This window comes from Lampetra fluviatilis, chromosome 64 (genome assembly GCF_964198595.1).
Source record: "Lampetra fluviatilis chromosome 64, kcLamFluv1.1, whole genome shotgun sequence".
Taxonomy (NCBI): domain Eukaryota; kingdom Metazoa; phylum Chordata; class Hyperoartia; order Petromyzontiformes; family Petromyzontidae; genus Lampetra; species Lampetra fluviatilis.
This window is the reverse complement of record NC_136338.1, coordinates 6,812,419-6,840,098: the sequence shown is the minus strand read 5'-3', so window position 1 is coordinate 6,840,098 and position 27,680 is coordinate 6,812,419. Positions and strand designations below refer to the sequence as shown.

At 53.9% G+C, this 27,680-nt stretch overlaps 1 protein-coding gene across 1 annotated transcript; it reads right to left on the bottom strand.

Annotated features, from left to right (window-relative positions):
• Positions 1-7,720: 7,720 nt before the first annotated feature.
• Positions 7,721-27,374, bottom strand: LOC144951873 (choline/ethanolaminephosphotransferase 1-like). Its single transcript, XM_078882221.1, has 8 exons — positions 26,540-27,374; positions 25,086-25,233; positions 22,520-22,661; positions 20,194-20,278; positions 19,247-19,378; positions 13,885-14,043; positions 12,850-12,975; positions 7,721-11,916 (listed from the first exon to the last, which is right to left on the bottom strand). Exons 1-8 carry the CDS (start codon positions 26,771-26,773, stop codon positions 11,779-11,781), a joined length of 1,164 nt encoding a protein of 387 aa, XP_078738347.1. The 5' UTR covers positions 26,774-27,374; the 3' UTR covers positions 7,721-11,778.
• Positions 27,375-27,680: the final 306 nt, after the last annotated feature.

The window sequence follows — 27,680 nt, the reverse complement described above, 5'->3', positions numbered from 1 at the left end:
AACACTCTGGAACGCGACACAGACTGGACCAGGCAGGCAACGGCCTGCCTGGCCCAGGACGACGACTCGGGACTTGACGACCGATGATGTCTTCACTTCGGAGTACAGTACAACAGCCGCCTCGCTCTGCGTTCACACCACGCTTATATTTGGTTTCGCGTGGCTGGCTCCGCCCCGGCGTGGCTGGCTCTCTTCAGGCCACGCCTCCCTTCCCAGGACACGCCTCACTTCCCCCACCTCTGGGAGGGTCCGGATCCCTCCACCACGTGACCCCCCAGGCACCCCCTTGGGGCCCCCAGCCTTCGTACGGGCCGACACAGTAGTGACCTTTCAATGTCACTACATCACCCCCCCCTGTATAAACACACAGCCGTCCCCGGCTGTAACACAACTGTGAAACATCGAAAAGGTGTGCCTCCGAACCAACAACATCAATAAATGACCGGCGACCGATAAGAAATACAATCACGTAATATATACAGAATCGACGAGGGTAAAAGGGAACCGCATAGAAAACGGGGAATTAACAACAATTATACATGAAAACTGGCTAACCCACTTACGCTCCAGCACAGCCCCCCCACCCGTTAGAATCACGCATGCAATGACAGTCACCCGTTAGCACCCCCCCGCCTTTCCGACGTGGCGACACAACCAGTAGCACGCGTCGGCCATATCGGGGGGGAATTTCCATGTTACCACCCCACCGCCTTTCCGACGCGGCGTCACAACCAGTAGCACGCGTCGGCCATATCGGGGGGGAATTTCCATGTTACCACCCCACCGCCTTTCCGACGCGGCGTCACAACCAGTAACACACGTCGGCCATATCGGGGGGGGAATTTCCATGTTACCACCCCACCGCCTTTCCGACGCGGCGTCACAACCAGCAGCACGCGTCGGCCATATCGGTGGGATTTTAACCCAGTCTCTCTCCAAGACTCGCATCGCAGCATATAGCTGTACCGACCGAGCTGAGACGACCCAGTCTCTCTCCAAGACTCGCATCGCAGCATATAGCTGTACCGACCGAGCTGAGACGAGCCAGTCTCTCTCGAAGACTCGCATCGCAGCATATAACTGTACCGACCGAGCTGAGACGACCCAACGTTCACTCATTGCACAACATGCACCCTAACAACTGAGGGATACAGTCCCAACGTAACAGGACAACTCCACCTGAACCTTACGAATCTCCAGCCCACTGTTTCAACGCACCTCGGAGTGTCTCACTCTCCGGGCCGTCAGGTCAAGCCATCAGACACAGCATGATGGGACCACACTCTCTGAGCCATGTGAGCGCACAGCCCACTTGGCTAGACAAGCCACGGAGTGTCTCGATCTCCGGGCTGTCAGGTCAAGCTGTCAGACAGCATGACGGGACCACACCCTCTGAGCCATGTGAGCGCACAGCCCACTAGGCTAGACAAGCCACGGAGTGTCTCGATCTCCGGGCTGTCAGGTCAAGCTGTCAGACAGCATGACGGGACCACACTCTCTGAGCCATGTGAGCGCACAGCCCACTAGGCTAGACAAGCCACGGAGTGTCTCGATCTCCGGGCTGTCAGGTCAAGCCGTCAGCCATTGCATGACGGGACCACACTCTCAGAGCCATGTGAGCGCACAGCCCACTAGGCTAGACATACCACGGAGTGTTTCAATCTCCGGGCTGTCAGGTCAAGCCGTCAGCCATTGCATGACGGGACCACACTCTGAGCCCTGTGAGCGCACAGCCCACTAGGCTAGACATGCCACGGAGTGTTTCAATCTCCGGGCTGTCAGGTCAAGCCGTCAGCCATTGCATGACGGGACCACACTCTCCGAGCCCTGTGAGCGCACACAGCCCACTAGGCTAGACATACCACGGAGTGTTTCAATCTCCGGGCTGTCAGGTCAAGCCGTCAGCCATTGCATGACGGGACCACAACGTTCATGTTAGACACGCAACACTCACTGGGCCATCCTGGTCAGGACCTGCGCCCCAAGATAGGTGACAGCCAGCAGCACAATTCCAAATCCCTGGCCGCATGTCACCATCGCAATTTAACACCATCACAACACATACAATTTGAATTATGATCCCCCACAGAACTGATCCAATGCCGAACAGGTACGCACAATTTGTGACGATCCCGAATATTCAATGGGTCACAACAATACACCTCACATCCCGTATCCGTACACATCATCTCCGAGACTCGCATTGCAGCATGCAGCTGTACCAACCGAGTGGAGAGCAACGCAATTTGACGGCAATTAACGGAAACGGACCCCCGATCCATGTAGAACACAAGGAGCATTCTCGCACAAAAGACATCATCTGTGCAACAACGGACAGGAACCAACCAGTGAGTTTGAAACGAATCGAACCTGTCATTTCAAAATCTCCTTCAACATTAACCATGGGACTCAGGGCATTCGAATTTTGAGAGCAAAAAAACTATACACAAACCCCAAGAATCGCCAAATTGATTAATACAGTATATGCAGTATATGAAATTCGTACAGTGAATCATTTGGCGCAATGCTCCATCCAGTCCCCACATGGCAACACACACAATCAATACTCCAGACAATCCGTACATAGTAAATAATCACAAGCAAGTACCCAACAGTCCCTACACTGTTAACAATTCCAAGCAAAGCTCCATACGGTCTGTACCTTGGCAACAATGACGATCAAAGTTTCCTACAGTTACACGTGACAATCACGAGCGAAACTCCATACAGTATACACAATAACAATGGCGATTTCGCAACAAAACGATGTAACAACACGAGTCATTATCACGGCAACATACAGGATATCAACGGAGCTCGGGACACTAACAACGAATTAATCATTAACTACACCCAGAAGATACCGATCTCGACGCCGTATTTAACCGTCCGCGAGGAACACAAAACCGGAGAGTCAAACTGAAAAAGTCCCTCCCAGCAGTGTCTCCAACGTCGAAACCCTCTCTTCAATCACGGGCCCCTCTCGCTCTCACCACCGATGCCCTCCCCCGCTCTTCTTACTTCAATGTGGGGAGGGAGGCCCGTAATCACAGGGCTGCAGCGGCGCGCCGCCAGGCCGGCGCAGCACACAAGGCGCAAAAGGCGGGAACGCCAACACGTTGAAATGGCGGGAACCGCCGGCATGGTGCAAATGGCGGGAACGCCGGCGCTGTGAAACTGGCGAGAACGCCGCCGCAGTGAAATGGCAGGAACGCCGGCACCGCCGAAATGGCGCGAACGCCACAGCTCCGTCATCTTGCAATTTCGCCATCACTCACCAACACCCGGCCACTCCCTTGCCACCAGCAGCTGGTCGAGTTGACGAGCGACGTCGCTCCAACTCGCCGTCGATGGCGACCAGCCCGGGCTCGCAGCCTCCTCCCATGCAGGCTGCAGTCGCCCATCCCCCGGGGCACATCACCGGGGCCCCAGACTCCGTGGTCGTCGCAGGGAGAGGCCAGGTGCAACCCACACCGTCCATCCGCACCTCCGGTTGGGTCTTGCACTCCACTGCCAGCTTTTACACCATGGCAGCGAAGGGTACAGCTTCTTCAAATTAATCAGCGAAAGTTCGATGACCACTTCTACACCAAATGTAGTAAGACCGAATTAGGTGCACACACACGCAGCTTGGAGGCAACACTATTTATTAAACGGAAATAATATAACGCTGTACATGAGGTGGTGACCACCTTCCTCAACTCACTAACACTCTGGAACGCGACACAGACTGGACCAGGCAGGCAACGGCCTGCCTGGCCCAGGACGACGACTCGGGACTTGACGACCGATGATGTCTTCACTTCGGAGTACAGTACAACAGCCGCCTCGCTCTGCGTTCACACCACGCTTATATTTGGTTTCGCGTGGCTGGCTCCGCCCCGGCGTGGCTGGCTCTCTTCAGGCCACGCCTCCCTTCCCAGGACACGCCTCACTTCCCCCACCTCTGGGAGGGTCCGGATCCCTCCACCACGTGACCCCCCAGGCACCCCCTTGGGGCCCCCAGCCTTCGTACGGGCCGACACAGTAGTGACCTTTCTCTGTCACTACACATATAAGGGGGCCCCGCACCGCGTGCGTGGCTAATCGGGTCCGAGATGAAGACGCCTCATGAAGAAGTGAAGAGAAGCCTCAAGTCGTCGTGGCCACCTGGCTTGACCACGCCTTTTGTTACCCGAGTGTCGAGTATTAGCGAGGTTAGGTCGGTGGTCACCACCTTATGTGTAGTGTGTTAACAGTTGCGTTATTAAAGTCTTGATTTGAAGCTTTCGTGACTGCAGGAGTTGACACTCTTTGGTTCTTTCAGTAAAGTCACGTAGGTAGAAAATAAAATTAAATAAATCACGACGTTTCTGCCGCAACACAAGCGTCCGTCATCTGATGACGGACGCTTGTATTGCGATATCCCATAAGAAAGAACCAAAGAGTTTTCCGCCAGCGGAGCAGCGCTGCGCGATTCGGGCAGCAGACTCATCGCCGTCCGAGGATCGTCGGGCGGCCAAGGTCCACCTCACCATGCCGCCCGATCGAGCGGCAGCGGTTTTGGCGGGAACGCGCAGCGGGGAGGCTGCCATTTCCCCCCAGCCGCCAGCCGCGCCGCAGGACGTCCCTGCGCCGCATCGTCGGCTCCCGCTTGTGCGCGAATTCACGGCGGCTGGCGGGGATTGGGAGGCGTTTCAATGCCGCTTCTCCACGAGCTGTACGTTGGCGGGGTGGACGCAGGACGAGGCTTTGAAGGCGCTCCCCACCTCTCTCGCTTTGGCGGTATTTTATGCTATCCCGCCAGTGTGGCAGTCCATGCTGTCACTGGCGTTCAAGGAGATGGCTGCTATTCACGACCCGCCGTCCAGTGTTCGAAACCGGTTCATGGAACGACGAACAAGGTTGGTGCGTCTGTACAGGCGCTTGCTACCGACACGGTCACGATTCCCCCAGGAGAGCAGATGTTCGTCCCCCTGCGGTTGCGTAAGCCGCTCGATCGTGAGGCCACCGCGGGGGGGATCGTATTGGCACCATCTAACAAAGCGGCCCTGGGAATGGCGCTTGTGGGAGCGCAGAGGCTAGTGTCAAGGGATCGGCAGCCCTTTATTCAAATGTTAAATGTGGGGCCCGACGTGTTGGTCAGTCAGGCGGGCACGGTGCTCGCTCACACGTCGGCCATGGCAGTTGAGGGTGATGTGATAGGGGGCGTTGAAGTTTCGCATAACGCGGGGTCCGCGCAGGTGGACGATTACAGGTGGGTGGATGTACTTTGTTCCGAGAATCGGGATCTGTCTGGCTCTTAGAGGTCTGCGTTGCATGCAGTTAGTTGCATTCAGGGATGTTTTCAGCCGGGGTAAATTTTATCTTGAGCCACCATATTGATACAAGTGACTTTCCCCCCATCCGGCAAAACCCTTACCGGTTAAGCCCGGCTGAAAAGGAACACGTACGTCTCGCGGTCGACGAAATGTTTGCCGCCGATGTCATCTCCCCTTCCACGAGTCCATGGGGTGCTCCGATCGTGCTAGTAAAGAGGCACGACGGGAGTCTGCGCTTCTGTGTATCGTTAGCGAATCGGGAATTGCGACCGATCCCGATAAAACTGAGTGCGTGCGCACGTGGCCCACCCAGAAGTCAGTGGGTGAAGTTCGCAGTTTTATTGGCTTCGCTTCCTATTACCGTCGCTTCGTGCCCGAGTTCGCCACCATTGCCAAGCCCCTCCGTGCCCTGACGACAAAGGAACAGAAATTTTGGTGGGTAGCGGTGGAGGCTGCTTTTGTTACCCTCCGCGATGGCTTGCTGAGCGCCCCTCCCCTCCGATACCCGGATTTTTCCTTACCGTTCATTTTGGATGCCGATGCTAGCAACACGGGCATCAGTGCTGTTTTATCCCAAGTGGTGAACGGCGTAGAGAGGGTGGCAGCGTACGGCAGTAGAGTGCTCTCGCCGGCCGAGCAACGTTATTGCATAACACGCCGGGAACTGCTCGCCATAGTTTTTGCCGTACAGCAGTATTGGCCCTATTTGTATGGCAGGACGTTCGAGGTGCGCTCCAATCATGCCGCCCTCCAGTACGCCTCGTGTGTTGAGCGTGAGGCCTCAAGAAAATTCTGCCGCACGGCAGTTGGCCAATGAGTGGTTGAGAGGTCGTCGCGAATCGGGCAAGCAGTGGACCCCAGGAGACAGGGCTTGGCTGCACTGTCTGCTGGTGCCTGTCGGCACGTCCCCCAAGCTATACAGGCCCTGGCGGGGTCCGGTCATAGTGGTACAGGCCGACCGGCCTCAGTGTGTCAAGATCCGGTATGGCCGCCGTACTTGGTTCATACATCCGTCGCGACTTAAGCCATTTGATCAACTCCGTTGCATTCACTCATCCACAATCCCCGAGGGCCGAATGTCTGGTGTGCTGGGCGAGCTGGGGGGTGCGCCGGTGGAGATGGTCCCTCAGGGTGGCTCTGTGGTCCCGCCCACAGGATCGGAGCTCGTGAACCCCTCGGCGCCGCCGGCTGCTGCTCCTTTGAACGCCCTGCTGAATGCGGAGCAGCTAACAGCCGACCGCCCACCGTCGACACCGCCGCCCTCGACGGAGAGGCCGCAACCGTCCACCAGCAGTGACATTACCCCCGGACCTTCCAGGGTGCTAAGGCCCACCTCGCCTGGAGGTCCGGCCACACGGACTCGTTCGAGGACCGCACGCTTCTTATACGTTGCGGGTTGTTTCTCCGGTTCTTCCTTGTTCTGTGCGTGTGTGATTTTCTTCCCCCACAGGGTTTGCCGAATGTGGTGGATTGGGTTGCAAGTTGCAGGATTGGGCAAGGTTGTGGTGTCGTTGATTCGCCGTTCACGCTTTTTTTGGTTGGTTGTTGTTGATCGGGGTTCTTCTGCATGTAAATATGTTACTCGCGTTATTTATTGATGGCCGGCGGTTATTTATTAACATTGCTTGTTGGGAGGCACACAGGGTTTTTTAGTATAGTCACAGCCGGGACAGCTGTATACTACAAGGGGGGGGGGGGGGTGATGTAGTGACTTATTACGTCATTACCGTGTGAGTCTGTACACACATGACGTCACTATGATGGGTATGTATGAATGACGTCATGGCCGGGTCGGGGAGTGTGGAGGCTGTCGGTCAGTGCCACGGGGGTTGTGTCAGGCCGTGGCACTCTGTGTGAACCCGGCCGGACACGTGACCGGATCAAGGTGGGGGCCGGGGGCCCCAGGGGGACCTTGGGGGTCAAGTGGCCAGGGGCAGAGCCTTCTCGAGGGTTCGAGAAGGTGGGCGTGGCCCGGGTGTGGCCTGGCCACGGTGTGGCACATATAAGGGGGCCCCGAACCTGGTGCGGGGCTGCTCAGGTCCGGGATGAAGACGCCTCATGAAGAAGTGAAGAGAAGCCTCAAGTCATCGTGGCCAAACAGTAGCCCTCCTGGCTTGGCCACGCCAGTTGTTACCCGAGTGTCGAGTGTTCGCGAGGTTAGGTCGGTGGTCACCATTTTATGTGTAGTTAGTTCACAGTTGTGTTAATAAAGTGTTGCCTCTATACGAGTGTGTGCGCCTCTATTGAACTATTACACATGGGTAAACAAGCAAAGTAATTGGCTATGAGATGCAGTACGAAATAGCACATTTCAACGTGACGCATCCGCCCATGCGCCCAGTAAAATATCTGCGCACACTGTGGCGCATTCTCCACACTATGCTTGCTAACAGCACTTGTCCCAACAGTCTGTTAAGGCTATACCGGAGATCTTTGTCTTTATCCTTTGTGTAACTGTGTGGGGAGCAGGATTGTAGCGATTAGCGAGCTGCGCTCCCAACCTGGCGACTCGAATTCGATTCCCACTCACGGCCAACATCAGTGACGATTATCTGAACCGGTCCTGGGCCTCCTCTAGGTCGACTTTGCCTCAAATGAGTACCTGTTGAGGTGTGTAAACATCGCCACTGGGGAGACAAAGGCGGTCGTGCGTGGTGCTGGCCACCCACCCCCTCGTGTGCCGTGCCAGCCTTCACAGGTGCTCGCTAACAGCACTTGCCACAACAGTCTGTTAAGGCTACACGCGGGATCTTTGTCTTTGTTCTCACAACAACGAGCGGAGCACCAGGGGGATAAAACGCAGCAAGTTGGCATCCGCCGGTCACAGTAGCCGGCCAACCCACAGCACCTAGATTTGGAGAAAACGTTCTCGACCGGCGGGCACCAGAGGTTTGGGGCCCGAGCGATTCTTTGGGGATTTTCTTCATCTCCCCACCCCCCCAGGCGTTTTAAACATCACAAACCCCGATCGCTTTCAACGCAGCAGACGCTCACACGAAGTGGAACCTCCCAGACGCCAGGAACGTGTTTCTCAACATCGCGCACACTAAATCTCTCGAGCACGGCCAAAACATTTCGCCCACGATTGGTGAGATCAGCGTGGTGCGCTTTATTTCCGTTTGTGCAGTAACCCATTTTGCGCCCGCACCCCACGACCGTCCCTTCTGCCAGACTGCGGGGGGGGGGGGGAGTGGTGGCGCCGGTGGCTACGCGCGCACTCCGTGATCCGGCACTGTGGAGGTAGCGACGGTATGCTTAAAGACGGTCGCCGCGTCGCATGGCGCTTTCAGGTGCGCTGCTTCGGCGGCCGTCTGGAACGCTCTTCCCTTCCGACATTAAGGAAGCCACTGGGAGCTGTGCACTTTTATTTAAATCGTCTAGACCGACAAACTCATTTCTTAAGAACTGCCTTGTGTTTAGTTTGTCTTCTCCCACACCTCCGGTTAGCACGATTGGCTACGTAGGGTGCGAAAAAAGTTCAACGAACAAACTCCCTCCCCGTTCGAGGGCGTTGAGGGAGGTTGCAATACTCTAGGCTCGCCAGGAGATAGGCAGCACAACAACAACAGTGTGGACTCAAACCGCGGTCCAGTCCGTCTGGGATACGTTTCCCCCTCGCATGCACATCGGGGGCTTCCGGGTTTCCACCCACATGTAAACACTGATTTGGCCGACAACACCTTGATATGTGGAGGACCGCAGAGCATGGGGCAATTTGTTCAATCACTGTACAGTGCTTTGATTAAAGCGCTTTATTTATGTAATTAAGTTAAGTTGGTGGAGGTGGAAAAATCGCGTGGTTGCCTGCCAGCTTCGCCCCGTGGCTCCTCATCACGCCTTCCGAATCGCTCGCTCTCCCTGCCTCCCTCCTCTCCCCCTTCGACTGAGCGAATAACTGTGCGACGCGTGACGAGCTTAAAATTGACGGATGTTCACTCATCCGACCTTTTGTTTGTCCACATCCGTGCGCCCCCTTGCCCCCGGGGGCAAATCGAACACACGATGTCCCACCCTACCCTGCACAAGCCGGAACCAAGAATTCTGCGCCCTGGCAATGCGAGCCAACGGGGGTGCCCACCTGCCCGCTCGCTCCGTGGCACCCCCTCCTTTTGTGCAAGTCCCCTTATCTACTGCGGATGAAGGCCACCTGGAAACCACCGCCGCACGATTAAAAAGACTACAAGCCATGACCGCCGCCGAGATAGCCGTATGATCTATCTGCGAAGGGCTGAGATTAAGGCCACACCAATGGTTGAGTTTTATTGGCGAGTTTAGGAAAAGTTTAGAAGCTTTACTCCCCTACCCACCCTGCCCCATCCCATCGCCCTCAGCCGCACAAACACCGTGCACAGCAAGGCCACCCCCAATAAAAAAATAACAGCGGTACCCTTGTTAAAGCAAGAGTCCAGTTCAAGCACGGGCATGGAACGAATATGAGGACTCACATGAGTTAGAGAAAAAAAATACATTCAGAACAACCAAAGCGTGTGGGCTTGATTTAGAACAGGCGCGAGGGAGCTTAAATGCCACGATTCTTTTTGTTGTCACATTTTTGAAACGTAAACATTGCAGGAAACCGGCAACTCGGAATGGACATCTCGGGAGCGGGTTTCCAGGATTGGATTTGACACTCACTCAGGACAACAGTGGAACTGCGTTTTTCGGAATCAATGTCTTTGAAACTCGGCTCAAAGGGAGACCATCATTTAGATTGAGATCAGCCCCAGGAGACCGGGTTTCAGGATCAGGCTCTTAAGACTTGGATCCAGGAGACCGGGTTTCAGGATCAGAGTCTTCAGACTTAGATCCAGAAGACTGGATGTCAGGATCAGTTTTGAGACTTGGATCCTGGAAACCGGGTTTCAAAGATCAGTGGCTTGAGACTCGGTCCCAGTCTGACCTCTGTGTGGGTGATGGGTGTTACTGACGATGTAGGCGATCGTGAATGATGCTGCAAGTGTGAGCGACACTGCAGGTGTGAGTGGTGGTTAGTGGAGGTGTGAGTGGTGGTTAGTGGAGGTGTGAGTGGTGGTTAGTGGAGGTGTGAGTGGTGGTTAGTGGAGGTGTCAGTGGTGGATGGTGGAGTTGAGTGGTGACGTCAGTGTGAGTGGTGGTTAGTGGAGGTGTGAGTGGTGACGTTAGTGTGTGTGGTGGTGAGTGGAGGTGTGAGAGGTGGTTAGTGGAGGTGTGAGTGGTGGTTAGTGGAGGTGTCAGTGGTGGATGGTGGAGTTGAGTGGTGACGTCAGTGTGAGTGGTGTTTAGTGGAGGTGTGAGTGGTGGTTAGTGGAGGTGTGAGTGGTGGTTAGTGGAGGTGTCAGTGGTGGATGGTGGAGTTGAGTGGTGACGTCAGTGTGAGTGGTGGTTAGTGGAGGTGTGAGTGGTGACGTTAGTGTGTGTGGTGGTGAGTGGAGGTGTGAGAGGTGGTTAGTGGAGGTGTGAGTGGTGGTTAGTGGAGGTGTCAGTGGTGGATGGTGGAGTTGAGTGGTGGTTGGTGGAGGTGTGAGTGGTAACGTCAGTGTGTGTGGTGGTGAGTGGTGGTTAGTGGAGGTGTCAGTGGTGGATGGTGGAGTTGAGTGGTGACGTCAGTGTGAGTGGTGGTTCGTGGAGGTGTGAGTGGTGATGTCAGTGTGTGTGATGGTGAGTGGAGGTGTGAGAGGTGGTTAGTGGAGGTGTGAGTGGTGGTTAGTGGAGGTGTCAGTGGTGGATGGTGGAGTTGAGTGGTGACGTCAGTGTGAGTGGTGTTTAGTGGAGGTGTGAGTGGTGGTTAGTGGAGGTTTGCGTGGTGGTTGGTGGAGGTGTGAGTGGTGGTGAGTGGAGGTGTGAGTGGTGTTTAGTGGAGGTGTGAGTGGTGGTTGGTGGAGGTGTGAGTGGTGGTGAGTGGAGGTGTGAGTGGTGTTTAGTGGAGGTGTCAGTGGTGGTTGGTGGAGGTGTGAGTGGTGGTGAGTGGAGGTGTGAGTGGTGGATGGTGGAGTTGAGTGGTGACGTCAGTGTGAGTGGTGGTTCGTGGAGGTGTGAGTGGTGGATGGTGGAGTTGTAAATGGTGGTTAGTGGACGTGTCAGTGGTGACGTCAGTGTGTGTGGTGGCGAGTGGTGGTTAGTGGAGGTGTGAGTGGTGACGTCAGTGTGAGTGGTGGTTAGTGGAGGTGTGAGTGGTGACGTCAGTGTGTGTGGTGGTTAGTGGAGGTGTGTGTGGTGACGTCAGTGTGAGTGGTGGTTAGTGGAGGTGTGTGCTGACGTCAGTGTGAGTGGAGGTGTGAGTGGTGACGTCAGTGTGTGTGGTGGTTAGTGGAGGTGTGTGTGGTGACGTCAGTGTGAGTGGTGGTTAGTGGAGGTGTGAGTGGTGACATCAGTGTGAGAGGTGGTTGGTGGAGGTGAGTGGTGATGTCAGTGTGAGAGGTGGTTAGTGGAGGTGAGTGGTGACGTCAGTGTGAGAGGTGGTGAGAGGAGGTGTGAGTGGTGACGTCAGTGTGAGTGGTGGTTAGTGGAGGTGTGTGTGCTGATTAGTGGAGGTGTGTGCGACGGGGGGTGCGATCTTGAACACGTGGATGCGAAGGTGCGTGGAAATCTGATGGCAAACAGCAACACAGTAGAACAGCAGGTCACTCATGGACAACACCTGAAAGAAAAACAGAAACAGAATCTTCATTAATGCTGGAGGAATCCGATGAGCCCTAAAGCTCTTTGTCACAGATGTTCAGTAGGGGCGAGGGGTCAGAACATCACAACAACAAACACAACAACAAAAACATGATAGGAGTGCAAAGTACATGAAAGTTAAACAAATCACTTAAAATAAAACGAAACTTTTTTACTTTACCAGATGAAGCCCACTGAGTTATTAGCTTCTTTTTCAGAAGCGACCTACTGGATGACTATCACAAATAATAGCTCAACGGAGTGGATTTGCATTGTATGGAAATGCATAGCAGCAAAAATAAGTGTGAACGCCACCGTGATGCCTGAGGAGGCCCCTTGAAGGGTGGAAAAAGGGGTCAGGATGGGTGTGGGGTGGGTTGTTGTGATGGTTGTGGTTGTCGTGGTGATTGTAGGGTGGAGCGGTAGTGTAGTGGTTATTGTGCTGTGCTACGAACCCGGAGGCCCGAGTTCAATTCCCGTTGACGGTCAACACTAGGAACGAAAATTAGAACCGGTCCTGAGCCTCCAGAGGTCGACTCAGCCTCGAATGAGTACCTCGCGCGGCGTGTAAACATCACCACTGGGGAGACAAAGGCGGCCGGGTGTGGTGCTGGCCACCCACCCCCTCGTGTGCCGTGCCGGCCTTCATAAGTACTCGCTAACCGCACTTGCCCCGATAGTCTGTTACAGGCTATATGGGGATCTTTATCTTTGGTGGTGATTGTGGTGGTGGTTGCTTTCGTGACGTTATTTTTTTAAAGCTCCATCTCACGTTACATTACGGTTGTCGAAACATTGAGGTTTTAATACAAATTTGCAAAGTACTAAACTCCTCTCGTTGTTTTCGTTTGCCAGACCCCCCATCCATGTCCATAACAACGACCCTAGAACTAAACAAACCCGAGTCACTTACCAGTGCAATCAAGAGTACCGTAAACTCATCGACAAAGCAGTTGCAGTACTGGTTCAGGAAGAGGAGGCCTGGCCCCAGGAACGCCGTGTCTTGCAAGAACATCTCACTGCGTGTCATGTGAGCCACCTGCCATGTGGAGCAAAAGACAAAGATCCCCCGTGTAGCCTTAACAGACTGTTGGGACAAGTGATGTTAGCGAGTCGCACCCATGAAGGCAAGAACGGCACACGTGCGGGTGGGTGGCTAGCACCCCACCCGGCCGCCTTTGTCTCCCCAGTGGCGTTATTATTGAGTTGATCTGACCCATGCCTTCCAATCACTCCAGCCCAGGTGCCAGCGTCATGACCAACTCGGGCAGAAAAGTCACCCGACAGGATGACTCTATCCCGTGGGGTCACTTTAGCTAGCACCTTTGACAGGAGGTCATAGAAAGTATCTGACTCATCGGCCTTTCTTGCATCCCTCCACTGATATTCATCTTCGGTGGGGGCATGAGCAACCACCACCATTCCTCGCCTCCCGTTAGTGGAGAGGCGAGCCCACAGTAGCCTGGGGCTTACAGCTTCGTACACCTCACTGCCACGCTCCCACGCCCCTTCATTCTTTTGTTCAGAAGAGCCAATCCCGGTTGTTTAGCAGTCTCCTGGCTCGAGTGGAGGATTGTCCATCTCTCATGGTAGCAGGAACCAGAGCCATTCCACTGGACCTCCTGAATACCGCAGAGATCCAGGCGATACCGGTCCAGCTCCCGACAGAGGAGTGGCAGCCTCTCCTCTGCAGCGAGTGTTACCATCCGGAACAGTCAAGGAGATAAGGGGTTGTTTTGCCAAACAACATACATAGAGTTTAACACGTCGGTATCCATACCCACAGAGACCCACAGATTAGCAGTTGGCTACGTACTGTGGGAAAGAAGTTCAACATAGAGACCCACAGACATCCAGACCCATAGAAACCCACAGAGCCCCACAGATGAGCATGGTTGGTTACATATGGTGCGAAATAAGTTCAACACACACATACACACGTACGTACCACGAGCTTGTTGGTGATCTTGGCGGCCACGCAGCCGAACGTGAAGATGTAGAGGCACGGGTTCCGCTCAAAAAGACTCGACGGAGACTTCTTGGCGATCATGGCGGCCAGCACGACCACGGTGCCGATATGGAACGCGGGCGAGATCACACTGGTGCCCTGGGCGGCAAAACACACAAAGACAAAAGATCCCACCCACCGTGTATAGCCTTCGACAGACTGCTGGGAGCACGTTCTGTTAAGCGAACAGCATCCATTAAGAATGGTGTGGTGCACGGGGGGGTTGGAGGCTGACAGCGCGCCCGGCCACCTTTGTCTCCTCCCCCGAAGTCTGTGTGCGTGTATGGGCACCTGTCTGTGCGCGTGCGTCTGTTTGCGCGTGCGTGTGTTTGGGGAGCGGTGGCGCAGTGGTTAGCGCTGCTGCACTACGATCCCAGCGACCCGAGTTTGATTCCCGCTCACGGCCACCAACATCAGTGACCGGTCCTGGGCCACTTCTAGGTCGGCTCAGCATCAAATGAGTACCTGGTGCATTGTGTAATAGGTACTGGCTAACAGAACTTGCCCCAACAGTCTGTTAAGGCTAGACAAGGGATCTTTGTTTTTTGTGCGAGAACCTGTGTCTGTGTGCGTGTGTGGGCACTTTTCTGTGTGTGCATCTGTCTGCGTGTGTGTGAGAGTACCTGTGTCTGTGTACGTCTGAGTGTGTGTACGTCTGCCTGCGTGTGTGTGTGAGTACCTGTGTCTGTGTACGTCTGTGTGTGTGTACGTCTGTCTGTGTGTGTGTGTGCGAGTACCTGTGTCTGTGTACGTCTGTGTGTGTGGGCATCTGTCTGTGCGGGTGTGCGTCTGTCTGAGTGTGTGTGTGGGGAGCGGTAGTGTAGCGGTTAGCGCGCTGCGCTACAAACCTTGCAACTCGAGTTCGATTCCCGCTAATGGCCAACACCTGTGACGATTATCTGAACCGGTCCTGGGCCTCCCCTAGGTCGACTCAGCCTCAAATGAGTACCTGGTGTTGTGTGTAAACATCGCGTGTTGCTGGCTACCCACCCCCTCGTGTGCTGTGCCGGCATACACAGGTGCTCGCTAACAGCACTTGCCCCAACAGTCTGTTAAGGCTACACGGGGGATCATTGTTGTGTGATTGAGTACCTGTGTCTATATAAATGTCTGTGTGTGGACCACAACGCTGTGGTGGGCAGTGCCGTGGAGAGAGGGCCAATGTAGATTGACCATTCTCCTCATGGCGTTTGTAACCACCACAACGGTGAAATGGAGGCTCTGGATGGGGGCGAGGAGCTGGTAACCCCTCCAACCTTCAGTTAATTACCACCAAACCACGATTTTTAAATTTAATTAAGCTTGTGCCAGAGGCCCCGGGGGGGACAGGCGTCTATGACGTCTCCTGGCCAAACTCCATTTGGCAGAGCCAGGAGACTGAATCCTTACCTTCAGGGCTCCTCCAGAAACAACAAAAAAAAACTACGGGTGGCCACGTGGAATGTTCGAATGCTCACTGCAGAGGAGAGGCTGCCACTTCTCTGTCAGGAGCTGGACCAGTACCGCCTGGATCTCTGTAATATTCAGGAGGTCCGGTCGACCATGAGGGGCGGAAAGTCCTCTACTCGGGGCAGGAGACTGCCAAATAACACGGAGTGGCTCTTCTTTTGAACAAAAGAATGAAGGGGGCGTGGGAGCGTGGCGGTGAGGTGTGGGAAGCTGTAAGCCCCAGGCTACTTTGGGCTCGCCTTCCCATCAAGCAGAGGCAAGGAGTGGTGGTCATGGTTACTTATGCCCCCACCGAAGACGAACATCCGTGGAGGGATGCAGGCAAGGACGATGAGTCAGATGCCTTCTATGACCTCCTGTCAACGGTGCTAGCTAAAGTGGCCCCTTGGGATAGAGTCATCTTGTTGGGCGACTTCAATTCCCAAGTTGGTCATGATGCTGGCAGCTGGTCTGGAGTGATTGAAAGGCATGTGCCGGATCAGTTCAATAACAACGGCAGGAGGCTGTTAGATTTCTGTGCAGGCCATGGGCTTGTAATTACCAACACGCTGTTCCGGCATCGGCGCATCCACACAACATCATGGATGCATGCCAGGTCCATGCAAGAACATCTGCTGGACTACATAGTAACGAAACAGCGGATGCGGGCCCATGTCCTTGACACCAGGACCCACCGTGGAGCTGATCTGCCCACTGACCATCGACTTGTCATCTGTAAGATGCGCCTGCCATTCTTCCACTCCGGTGGTGGGTGTACACCCAGGACCCCTTTCAAACGCATAGTGGCATGGTCTCAGCTAGCTGATAAAAGTTGCAAGCAAGAATTTCATCATCACTTGTGGCTGGGGTTGGCATCGTCCGCCACTCCTCCTGATGTCAAGGGGAAATGGGCGAGGTTTAGGACTGTGACTCATGCAGCTGCAATGGCTGCTTTGGGTACGCGGTCCAGACCTCCCCAGAGACCCTGGCTGACAGAGGAGGTGTTCAAGCTGGCTGAGAAAAAGCAACAGGCCCACTCTCATCGGCTACAGCATCCCACGTCGGAGAATGAGGAGGGTTATGGCAGCCTTCGCTCGGGGAGCCGTGAGGGGCTACAATGATGGGTGGTGGTCGCGGGTTGCTGAGTAGATGGAGTCTGCCTCAGTGGCCCGCGATCACAAATCGCTCTTTAATTCCATCAAAAAAGTAACCTGCAGCACCACACCTATTCCCATCATTAGGGGAAAGAACAGTGATCCATTCTCCGACCCCCAGGAACAAATTTGCAGATTTGCTGAGCATTTCTGTGAGGTCATGGGGGAGGGGAAATCGCTCAGCCAGGAAAACAACGTGGCACAAAGTGGGGATGACTCTGCTGAGGCTGCGGTGCCTCAAAAATTGGAGGAGGAAGTCACCCCCTGTGAGTGGCTGGCTGAGGTGCAATCTGTTGAGGAAGTACTGAGGGCAATCCAGAGTCTGAGACCAGGAAAGGCACCGGGCAGAGATGATCTCCCAAGCGAAATGCTGAGGGAGGGTGGCGTTTGTGGACAGACTGCCCTACATGAGATCATAACAACAGTCTGGACCACTGGACGGGTTCCGCAGGATGCCCTGGTGGTCCCTCTCTTTAAGAAGGGGGACTGCAAAGACCGTAACAACTACAGGGGCATCTCACTCCTCAGTGTGCCGGGAAAGGTTCTGGCAAGAATTATTCAACATCGCCTTGCTAGGCACGCTGAGGAGAGGCTTGCGCAGTCCCAATGCGGTTTCAGAAAAGGTCGGTCATGCACAGATGCCATATTTTCTATCCGTTTGCTACAGCAGAGGTGTAGAGAATTCCAACAAGACCTACATCTCTGCTTTATTGACCTGGTCAAGGTCTATGATACCATCAGTAGGCCTGGGCTCTGGGTTGTTATTCGTGCTATCGGAGTCCCTGACCCTCTGCTCACGATCATTAAGGACCTTCATGATGGTGAGCAGGCCCGGGTAAAACTACGTGGCCGGGAGTCAGAGCCATTCCCTGTACACCTTGGGGTGCGACAAAGATGTCCTCTGGCTCCCACATTATATAACATCTATTTTGACCACGTAGTTCGTGAAGCCTTCAATATCTGTACCGGAGGAATTTCCATTTGGTACAGATACAATGGGAGGCTGATCGATGCCCGGGTGCGGTCAAGGGATGGCTCCCTATTGCTCAACCACGTTATGTATGCCGATGATCTGGTAATTGCTGCTCATTCAGAGGAGGAGTTGGAGGCGCTGCTGCTGAACCTGGAGTTTGCCACCAAGAGGCGGGGCCTTACCATCAGCCCCACCAAAACTAAGTACCTGCCTGGGTATTTTGTACTATCGGACACTCCACCCCCACAACTCCCAATTGGTGATAGGGCAGTTGTGGAGAGAGTGGAGAGTTTCCCATACCTTGGCAGTGTGCTCATGACCGGCTCCGGTTTAACAGCAGAGGTCTCACTCCGAATCAGTCGAGCGGCATTATCTTGTCATCGGTTGCGTAACGCTGTGTGGAAGCTACCTGGTCTATCATTCCGCACAAAGCTTCAGGTCTTCTCGGCCACGGTCATTCCCTCCCTTCTCTACGCTTGTGTAATGGGTTCCGGAGACACTTGCAGAGGTAACTTCTTTATTACAATCCAACAATCCAACAGTCCTGATACTCTGTTACAGCCTAGGTACGCAGCCTAGGTACACAGCCTAGATACACTACTCTGGCTTCCTCGGAACTCGCCCTCACAAGGACGTAGAGCCAGGAGTTCCAGAGTCCCACCACTGGCCCTCGCAGCGTCCCAGGGTCCTGAGATGGCTGGTCTTGGGTCTTGATCTACAACTGGCTCTGATCGGCCAGGGAGCTGCCCTTTAATGCCTTGTCCCCAACGAGGTGTGGGGTTGTGTGCGCCCCCAGATATCCCACAGAGCACACACAGCCCCCCCCCCCATTGGTGGTGCCAAGGGGCTTAACTGGCTGGGGTGCCTGGGATCCCAGTGCCTGGCGCCAAGGGGCTTAAGCGTCTGGGTTGCCTGGGATCCTAGCGCCTGGCGCCGATGGCTTATCTGCCTAGGGTCCCAGAGCCCCCAGCAGCCCCTCCCCTCTTATGTCACTACACTTGCAAAACGTGGGCACCCCTAATGGAACATCTTCGCCGGTTAGAAACATTTAGGCTGGCCTGCCTACAATCCATGCTGGGTTTAACCAGGCTGGATTGTGTGAGCTCACAAATCCGTGAAAGATCTGGATAAAGTCCCATCGGTGAGCTCCTCCAAAAGGCAAAGCTACGTTGGCTGGGTCATGTAGCCCGCATGCCCAGCCACCGCATGCCTAAACAGCTTTTGTTCGGCCGGATCGATGGGGGCTAAACGGGAGTGGCATGGGCTAGAGAAGAGATGGAGTGATGTGGAGGAGGCTCGTGAAGGACGCTACTGGGCAGTTGGAAGCAGTCAGCCTCCAACAACAACAGAGGGCGGAGGAGCGACGCTCACAACAACGAGCGGAGCGCCGGGTGGCTAAAGCACAGCAAGTTGGCACAGTAGGGGGCATAGGTGGTGCATCAACCAGTCGTCTCAGTCAGTCGACCCGTGGCACCTGGGTCTGCCCTGTGACCTCCTGTCAGTGGGCGTTCGACACTTCACGTAGCCTGGTGCACATAGCATGGCACAAGCGTCGTGGTGACGTCACCGCCACTTAGTGGCGAATGGCGATTCTTGTTGTTGTTGTGTCTGTGTGTGAGAGTACCTTGAGTACCTGTGTCTGCGTACATGTCTGTGTGTGCGTGTGTGGGCACCTGTCTGTGCGCATGTGTGTCTGTCTGCGTGTGTGTGTGAGAACCTGCATCTGTGTGCGTGTGCGACGGCTCACCGCGATGGTGGAGCCGTTCTTGCCGACGCCGCCGGTGAAGATAATGCGGAAGTTGGTGACGCAAGTGAAGACAGAGGCGAGCACCTCGAGCAGCACAGGCACCAGCTTGAGACGCATGTCCAGCACGGGCACCTACACACGCACACACATGCACGCACGCACACACACGCACGCACACGCACGCACGCACGCACATGCACGTGCACGCACGCATGCGTGCACATAAAGACAAAGACACCCCGTATAACCTTCACCAGACCGTTGGGGCAAGTGCCGTTCATGACTGACGAAGAAGGCCAGCTCGCCACATGAGGGGAGCGAGCGACTTTGTGAGTGAGCGAGCAACTGGGCGAGTAAGCGAGCAACTGGGCGAGTAAGCGAGCGACTGGGTGAGTGAGCGGGCGACTGGGAGAGTGAGCGGGAGACTGGGAGAGTAAGCAAGCGACTGAGTGAGTGAGCGAGTGACTGTGAGCGAGCAACTGTGTGCGCGAGTGACTGTGTGAGTGACCGAGTGAGAGAGTGACTGTGCGAGTAAGCGAGTGATTGGCTGAGCGCGTGAGAGACTGGGCGAGCGAGCGAACCACTGGGCGAGTGAGCAAGTGACTGGGTGAGTGAGCGAGCGACTGGGTGAGTGAGCAGAAGACTGGGTGAGCGAGTGACTGGGTGAGTGAGTAAGTGACTGGGTGAGTGAGCGAGTGACTGGGTGAGTGAACAGAAGACTGAGTGAGCGAGTGACTGTGTGAGTGACTGGGTGAGTGAACAAGTGACTGGGTGAGTGAACAGAAGACTGGGTGAGCGAGTGACTGTGAGTGACTGGGTGAGTGAGCAAGTGACTGGGTGAGTGAGCGAGCGACTGGGTGAGTGAACAGAAGACTGGGTGAACGAGCGACTGGGTGAGCGAGCGAGTGATTGGGTGAGTGAGCGAGCGACTAGGACGAGCGCCGTACACGGTGGTCCCACACGTCAGGCCCACAAGCGGCCGCCAGGAGGAAGATGCCCACAATGACGAGCTGCACCTCCGTCACATCGATCCTGCATGCGCACACACGGATGTAACAACAACCCCCACACGCATCCTGAAGCCAGAAAGTCAGCATTCAGGACCAGACTCGCAGACTTCCGGCAGTCAAATTCTAAACCCTAACCTCAGTCTGCACAGGTAAACTGCTTCTTGTTGTTGTGTTTAGTTTGTTTCCTTTACCCCCCACCCCCCGCCGCACCTCCCATTAGTGCAGTTGGCTACGTACGGTGCGAAAGAAGTTCAACGTACAAACTACTAAACACTGCAGTATACACTGCTACACTTTACACTGCTGCACACCACACTACTACACATTACTATACATTGCACTGCTACACTATACACTACACTACACCACTCTACTACATTGAGAACTTATTTCTTTAGAACTGCTTTATTCGTTTAGTTTGTTGTCCTTCCCTCCGCACCTCCAATGGGCGTAGTTGGCTACAAGCATATGAGCATGGATCTCTATGGGTCTCTATGGGTCTCCTGTGGGTTTCTGTTGTTGTTGTTTGCATTTGTGCAACTCACCACATCGACGTGGCAGAGCTGCACACTAAACTTAATTAAGCTAAAAACAATGTTTTATTTTACTAAATGTAAGGCCCTACTGAGCGGTGTAGCTCTTTTTCTACACGCTTTTATTTAACTCACTCTGTCTGTTGTTGTTGTCGTTGTTGTCGTATCCTCAAATCTTGTAACTAAATTTTAACCCACTTCCCAATGTGGTATCGACTGCGAACTTGGTATACTTATGTCATACTGATGACAATACAATATTCTATCAAATAAAATAAAAAAACTATTTTAAAGATTCATTTTTACATGTTATGTTTCGGCTTGGGTCTAATTGTCCACGCTTAACTCACGTTGGCTGTAAATGACCTCGGTCCCTTACGTTATGGCAAGCTTTGCGGCCACTTCCTGGAATCGTGGAGTTCTGCCATTACGAGTAGGGTACATTTCATTAAAGCATGTTTAAAAAAAAAAGTATTTTTAAATATTATTTATTCAGAAGCGACCCTGGCTATCACAAATGTGAGCAGCTCAATAAAGTGGGCTCATCATCATCATCGTCACGTGTAAATTTGCAACAGCCAAAAATAATGAACGCACGTTTCTAAGTATGGAGTGAAAAATCGGATGGGCCTGGAGAAAATTCGACATGACCACGGGGAGAGAGAAACACATGCAAACTCCAAATATACAGCTGGCGTCAGGGTCGGGATCGAACCCACGACCTCCTGTACACCAGGCGAGGTAGTTAACATCACATAGCCGTAGGCTTACTGAAGCCAGAACTCAGCATTAAATAGCCTCCTGCAGTCAAATCCTGTCCGCAGAGAGACAGTCGATTGTCGATTATCCGGTGGCTTCGGGGGGAAGGAGGTGCCAGATTTTTTAAAATGCCGGATAATCACTAAATCATCATTCTGTAAAATAGCTTCTTTTTGCACTTTCTTGCATGGCATCATGTTTTAGGTGTTGTGTATATGAGAAGAGGTTTTATCCCCCTTTTATCTGGCAACAAAACAGGTGTTAAGTTGTTAAAACACCAAACTGAAACCTTTTACAAGGAATCATGTCTGCATTAACCACAATACAAAATGCAAACAAAAAACACACTGATAATACATGCATTGTCTTTGAAACTTATTGGTCCACACCAGACTAGAAGCTCTCCCTGAGTACTCATTACTCTGATAGTGCGTTGTCTTTCTGCTGTACGCCTTTTGGCGTCCTCTGGTCTAACACCGTTTGAGACGAGGCTCAAAAGAAAGATGTCACCCAAAGACATTCCGTAGTGTGACACCCCCCCCCCCCCATGCCATTCCCTATCGTATTTAATCAATTATCTCAACTTTAAATAATGTTTAAGATTTAAAACAATTTTCACGGCTGCGGCCGCAAAGGAGGGAAGCCAAAGAGAGACACACAGAGTTAGACTCACAGAATTACATAGAGACCCACAGAGTTCCAGAGACCCACAGAGTTACAGAGAGACCCACAGAGTTACACAGAGACCCAGAGAGTTACATAGAGATGCACAGAGTTACATAGAGACCCACAGAGTTACATAGAGACCCACAGAGTTACATAGAGACCCACATAGTTACATAGAGACCCACAGGGTTACAGAAAGACCCACATAGTTACATAGCGACCCAATGAGCCAATGAGTTATGCTGGAGGAGGGGTGGGGTGGAGGTGGGGTGGGTGGCACGGGGGGGGAGAGCGTCGGCACTCACTTGCCGAAGCGCATGGTGCCGGTGACGTAGGTCTGCCAATGGGCGCAGTAGAACATGAAGACGCCCAGGAAGAAGAGGAGGAAGAGGAGGTCACAGTCGGTGCCCAGTCGCAGCGTCACCACCACACCCATCGCCAGGAGCACTGCGCACAGGAGAGGCGCACAAAGGTCACCCCATGTAGCCCACGCCGCATGCGCTGGCGGGGGCAAAGTGCCGCCACCGTTTACACGGAATAAAAAAGAAGAATAGTGTTTTAACCTTACTTATATATAAAATAAAATGTATTTAATACCTACGTGACTCTACCGAAAGAACCAAAGAGTATAGATCCCTGCAGTCACGAAAACTTAAAATATAGAGTGTTTTAACCTTTTTGGCAATACAACAGGAGTTGTGTTAACATGTTCAAATAGAGACCCTTTTGCAAGGTAAAAACCTTTTCTTATTTTTGATACTTTGATATAAAAAGGCACCCCGTGATATAACTGCTCACCCCGGGCAATAAACGATCTGATACGTGCATTGTGTTTGTGCTGTTCGCCTTTTGGTGTTGTTCTCTGGTCTGACACTGGTGGTGGGACTGGGCCATAAAGAAGGCCGCTGTTATCTCTGGTGTAGGCGAATCAGTTGCACAGACAAAGTGTTTATATTATCACTCTCAGAGCATGTTTGTTTGCATGTTCACCGAGTACTGTGTGTGGTTAATGCAGCAAGTTAATTCCTTGCAAAAGGTGTTTATTTGGTGTTTGAACATCTTAACACCTCCTGTTTAATTGCGAGAAAGGGTCAACCCTATTCTTATTTTTCATACTTTCATACTAGCAAAAGGGGCCCATGAAACTGTTTATACTACCACTATTTATTTATTTTACCAGGTAAGGCACCACTAAGCTGCTTTGTGGCTCTTTTTCAGAAGTGCGACGTGGCCAACACAAATGATAGCTTAACGAAGTGGCCTACAGTGTGGAGATTTAAAGCCGCCAAATAACTCAAAAATGCGTGGTGACGTCAATTCTAATGAGGGGAGAAAAAAACCAGAGGACCTGGAGAAAATTCCACGCGACCACGGGGAGAGATGAGAGAGACACAGAAACTCCAAATATACAGCAAGCGTCAGGGTCTGGACGAACGCATGAAGCCCACGACCTCCTGTATAATACCGGGTGAGGTAGCTAACATCTCCTAGCCACTGCGACGCTACATCGATCTTCATGCAGCAGTGGATAGACCACGATGATGAATGCCTGGATAGACACGTGCTTGATTTTCCGCTGGGAGGCGGAGAGAGGAGTACGTGGATTAGAGACACTCCAAATATACAACAGGCATCAGGGTCGGGATTAAACCCTCGAAACCCATGACCTCCTGTATACCGGGCGAGGTAGTTAACATCTCCCAGGCACCGCGAGCGCCGATGAAGGCCAGCGCCTGTACATGCCGCACTCAGCGCGCATTCTCTCGCCCACGTTCTCCTCCTTCCGTCTCTCCACGTAATTCCACGCGTACGTTGCTCTCCCACACCTCAGGTTTTTTTTGCTCGATATTCTTCGTCAAAGCAACCACGTGACGATGACGCCAATGTTGATGGAGGCTGTGGCCGGTGGCGATCGTGGTACCGGTGTAGATGTTGATGGTTTTGAAGTGTCCTCTGTGCTGACGGTGATGATGAAGCTGCGGCTGCCGGCAATGTCGATGTATGAATTATCGAGGGGACAATCTACTTCATCTGTACCTCTCTGGCCTATGTATTATGCATGTTGAATTTCGTTTGCACCGTACGTAGCCAAAAATGATAATCAAAGTTGCGGGGGAAGTAGAAAACACTAAACCCAAAAAGCTGTTCTAAAGAACTTAGTTTGTTAATCTAGACCAGGGGTGGGGAACCTTTTTCTGACAAGGGCCATTTGGATATTTATAACATCATTCGCGGGCCATACAAAATTATCAACTTATAAATTATCCTGTTATATTTGGTCAAACATTTAATTAACTTACCCCTAACGCGATGGCTGGAACTGCTTCTCCTTGATGAGGCGTGTGATGCTAGCTGGTATTGATGATGTTGCTACTCGCAACTGCTTTTCCAGGTTTGCTCCTAGATCCATTGAATTTCGAGTGCCGCCTGCGGTTGCCTTGGCAGGGCCAGACCAAATGATTTCGCGGGCCTTATATGGCCCGCGGGCCGGACGTTCCCCTCCCCTGATCTCGACCATGATTTAAAAGTGCAGCATAGCTCCAGTGGCTTCTTAATATCAGAAGGAAGAGCGTTCCAGACGGCCGCACAAGCGCATTTGAAAGCGTGAAATGCGGTGAAGGCGCTGCTGTTGACGATGATGATAACAACGGAGCTGCTTCTGGTGCCACTGCTGGTGATGGTAGCGGTGATGTTGATGATGATGATGACGACACTGCTGCTAACTGGTGCCACTGCTCGTGATGGTGGCGGTGGTGATGATGACGTCGCTGCTGCTAACTGGTGCCATTGCTGGCGATGATGGTGGCGACGGTGATGACAGCGGTAGATAATGACGATGACGACGTTCACGCGGCGGTGATGGGTTATAACCGGTGGAGATGGCATCGCAGCCGTGGTCGAAGAGCTCGCCGAGTGGCGAGGAGGAGCCAGTGCGTCGGGCCTGCTTCCCGTCGATGGCGTCCAGGGACTGATAGATAAAGAGGCCGAGCGCGCAGAGCGAGTACACCCAGCGGGGAGCCTGTGGGGGGAGACGCGCGGGGCAAGGGGAGGAGACGCGGGGAGGACAGGCACACAGGGGAGGTGTACGGGGACACACAAGTGGAGACAGAAGGGGATACGGTGAAACAGCGGGAGGTAAGGACACGGGGAGACGCGTAAACACAGAGACACCTCCACCATCTCCACCACCTCAATATCCTACATCACCACCACCCCCTCGATCTTCGACACCTTCACAACCACCACCACATGAACCTTCACCACTACCATCTCCATTTTCTCCACCTTCACCACCACTACATTATCAACCTTGAACACCACCAATACCACCACCACCACCACCACCACATCTTCTCAGGTTCCACAACCACCACTGACACAACGTGAACACCATCACCGCATCAATCTTCTACACTGCTCAGGACGTCGCAAGTCTGCTGTCGTTATTATATGAATATATAAGAGGGGAACGGCAACCTAAATAACGAGACATTTTTTTTACGAATTTATAAAAAAATAAAACAATATTTCAAGAAGCACAACGCACTGTGGTGGGGGTGACCACGAGACGGGGATCTAATAAAATATGTCACGAGGAGAGCGGCTTGAGGAGCCGCAGGTTGCCGACCCCTAATCGAGAAGATTCGCTAAACCACCACCACCACAACCACAACCACCACCACAACCAGCACAACCACCACCACAACCACCACAACCACCAGCACAACCACAACAACCACCACCACAACCAGCACAACCACCACCAGCACAACCACCACCACCACAACCACCATAACCACCAGCACAACCAGCACAACCACCACAACCACCAGCACAACAACCACAACCAGCACAACCACCACCACAACCAGCACAACCACCAGCAAAACCACCACCACAACCACCAGCACAACCACAACCACCAGCACAATCACAACCATCAGCACAACCACCACCAGCACAGCCATCACAACCACCAGAACAACCACCACAACAACCACCAACCAATACCAACAAGCGCCATTCGCCACCAAGTGACAGCGACGTCCCCACGGCGCCTGTGCCAGGCCATGTGCACGCTAAGGCCACGGCAAGACAAAGCCCCCCCCCCCCCCCCCCAGGTACAGCCTTCACAGAGACTGCCACGGCTACATCGAGATTTGAGGCTGTTAACGGGCCACGCGAAATGTTGTCGAAGGCCCGACGCTGGCAGGATGCGGCCACGGGCGGACAGCCCCAGTAGGTGCCACCTCCCCCCCCATCACTGCCCCAGCCTGTGGGTCGGCAGGTCGGTCTCTCCCCCATCCCACACCACCCCCTCGTACCGCCTCGGTGGCCGTGGGGCAGAGGGCGGCGAGCAGCAGGGTGGTGGCGGCGTTGCACGCGAGGCCGCTCACGGTGATGAGGTTGGGCGCCACCCAGAGCGGGGTGCGGGACACGAGCCAGCACCACCAGGGGTGCAGGCCGCCCTCCAGCACGGAGCGCCCCGTGGCGCTGTAGCGGTGCTGCTCCAGGCGGCGCAGCTGCTGCTGGCTCAGAGGCTCCAGCGCGGGCCACATTTGTAAGCTCCTGCCGCCGGCGGTGTGTAGTGGTGTGTGGTGTGGGTGGTGTGTGGTGGGGGTGGTGTGTGTTGTGGGTGGTGTGTGGTGTGGGTGGGTGGTGTGTGGTGGTGTGTGGTGTGTGTGGTGTAGTTTTGGTGGTGTGTGGTGTGGGTGGTGGTGTGTGGTGGTGGTGTGTGGTGTGGGTGTGTGGTGTGGGTGTGTGGTGGTGTTGGTGTGTGGTGTGGGTGGTGGTGTGGGTGGTGTGTATGGTGTGGGTGGTGTGGTGTGTGTGGTGTGGGTGGTATGTGGTGTTGGTGGTGTGGGTGGTCTTTGGTGGTGTGGGTGGTCTTTGGTGGTGTGTGTGGTGTGGGTGTGTGTGTGGTGTGGGTGGTGTGGGTGGGTGGTGGTGTGGGTGGTGTGGATGGGGTGTATGGTGTGGGTGGTGTGGTGTGGGTGGGTGGGGTGGGTGGTCTTTGGTGGTGTGTGTGGTGTGGGTGTGTGGTGTGTATGGTGTGTGGGTGGTGTGTGGTTGGTGTGTGGTGTGGGTGGGTGGTGGTGTGTGGTGGGTGTGGGTGGTGTGTGGTGGTGTGTGGTGGTGTGTGGTGTAGTTTTGGTGGTGTGTGGTGTGGGTGTGTGGTGTTATGTGGTGTGGGTGTGTGGTGTTGGTGGTGTTATGTGGTGTGGGTGTGTGGTGTGGGTGGTGTGGGTGTGTGGTGTGTGTGTGTGTGTGGGTGGTGTGGGTGTAAGAGCTGCCGTCAATGAAGCTCCTTCACCCGCAACCACCGCTCACCCTTCCCTCCCCTCAGATCGGCTGCGGCGCCACCACCCGCGTCAATCTTCTCCACCTTCACCGCTCGCCACGTTGATCGTGTTGACCAACCACCACCAACCACCACCACCACAAGGTTCAGTCCTCTCGGCCGCC

Bases quoted from the DNA above. Each gene is read 5' to 3' on its own strand.
- LOC144951873 (XM_078882221.1), bottom strand. From the start codon at position 26,773: ATGTGGCCCGCGCTGGAGCCTCTGAGCCAGCAGCAGCTGCGCCGCCTG. The intron at 22,662-25,085 runs GTTATAACCCAT...TCCTGTGCGCAG, and splicing joins CTGCGATGCCATCTCCACCG to TGCTCCTGGCGATGGGTGTG. The intron at 14,044-19,246 runs GTGAGCCGTCGC...TTTGCCGCCCAG, and splicing joins AGAACGGCTCCACCATCGCG to GGCACCAGTGTGATCTCGCC.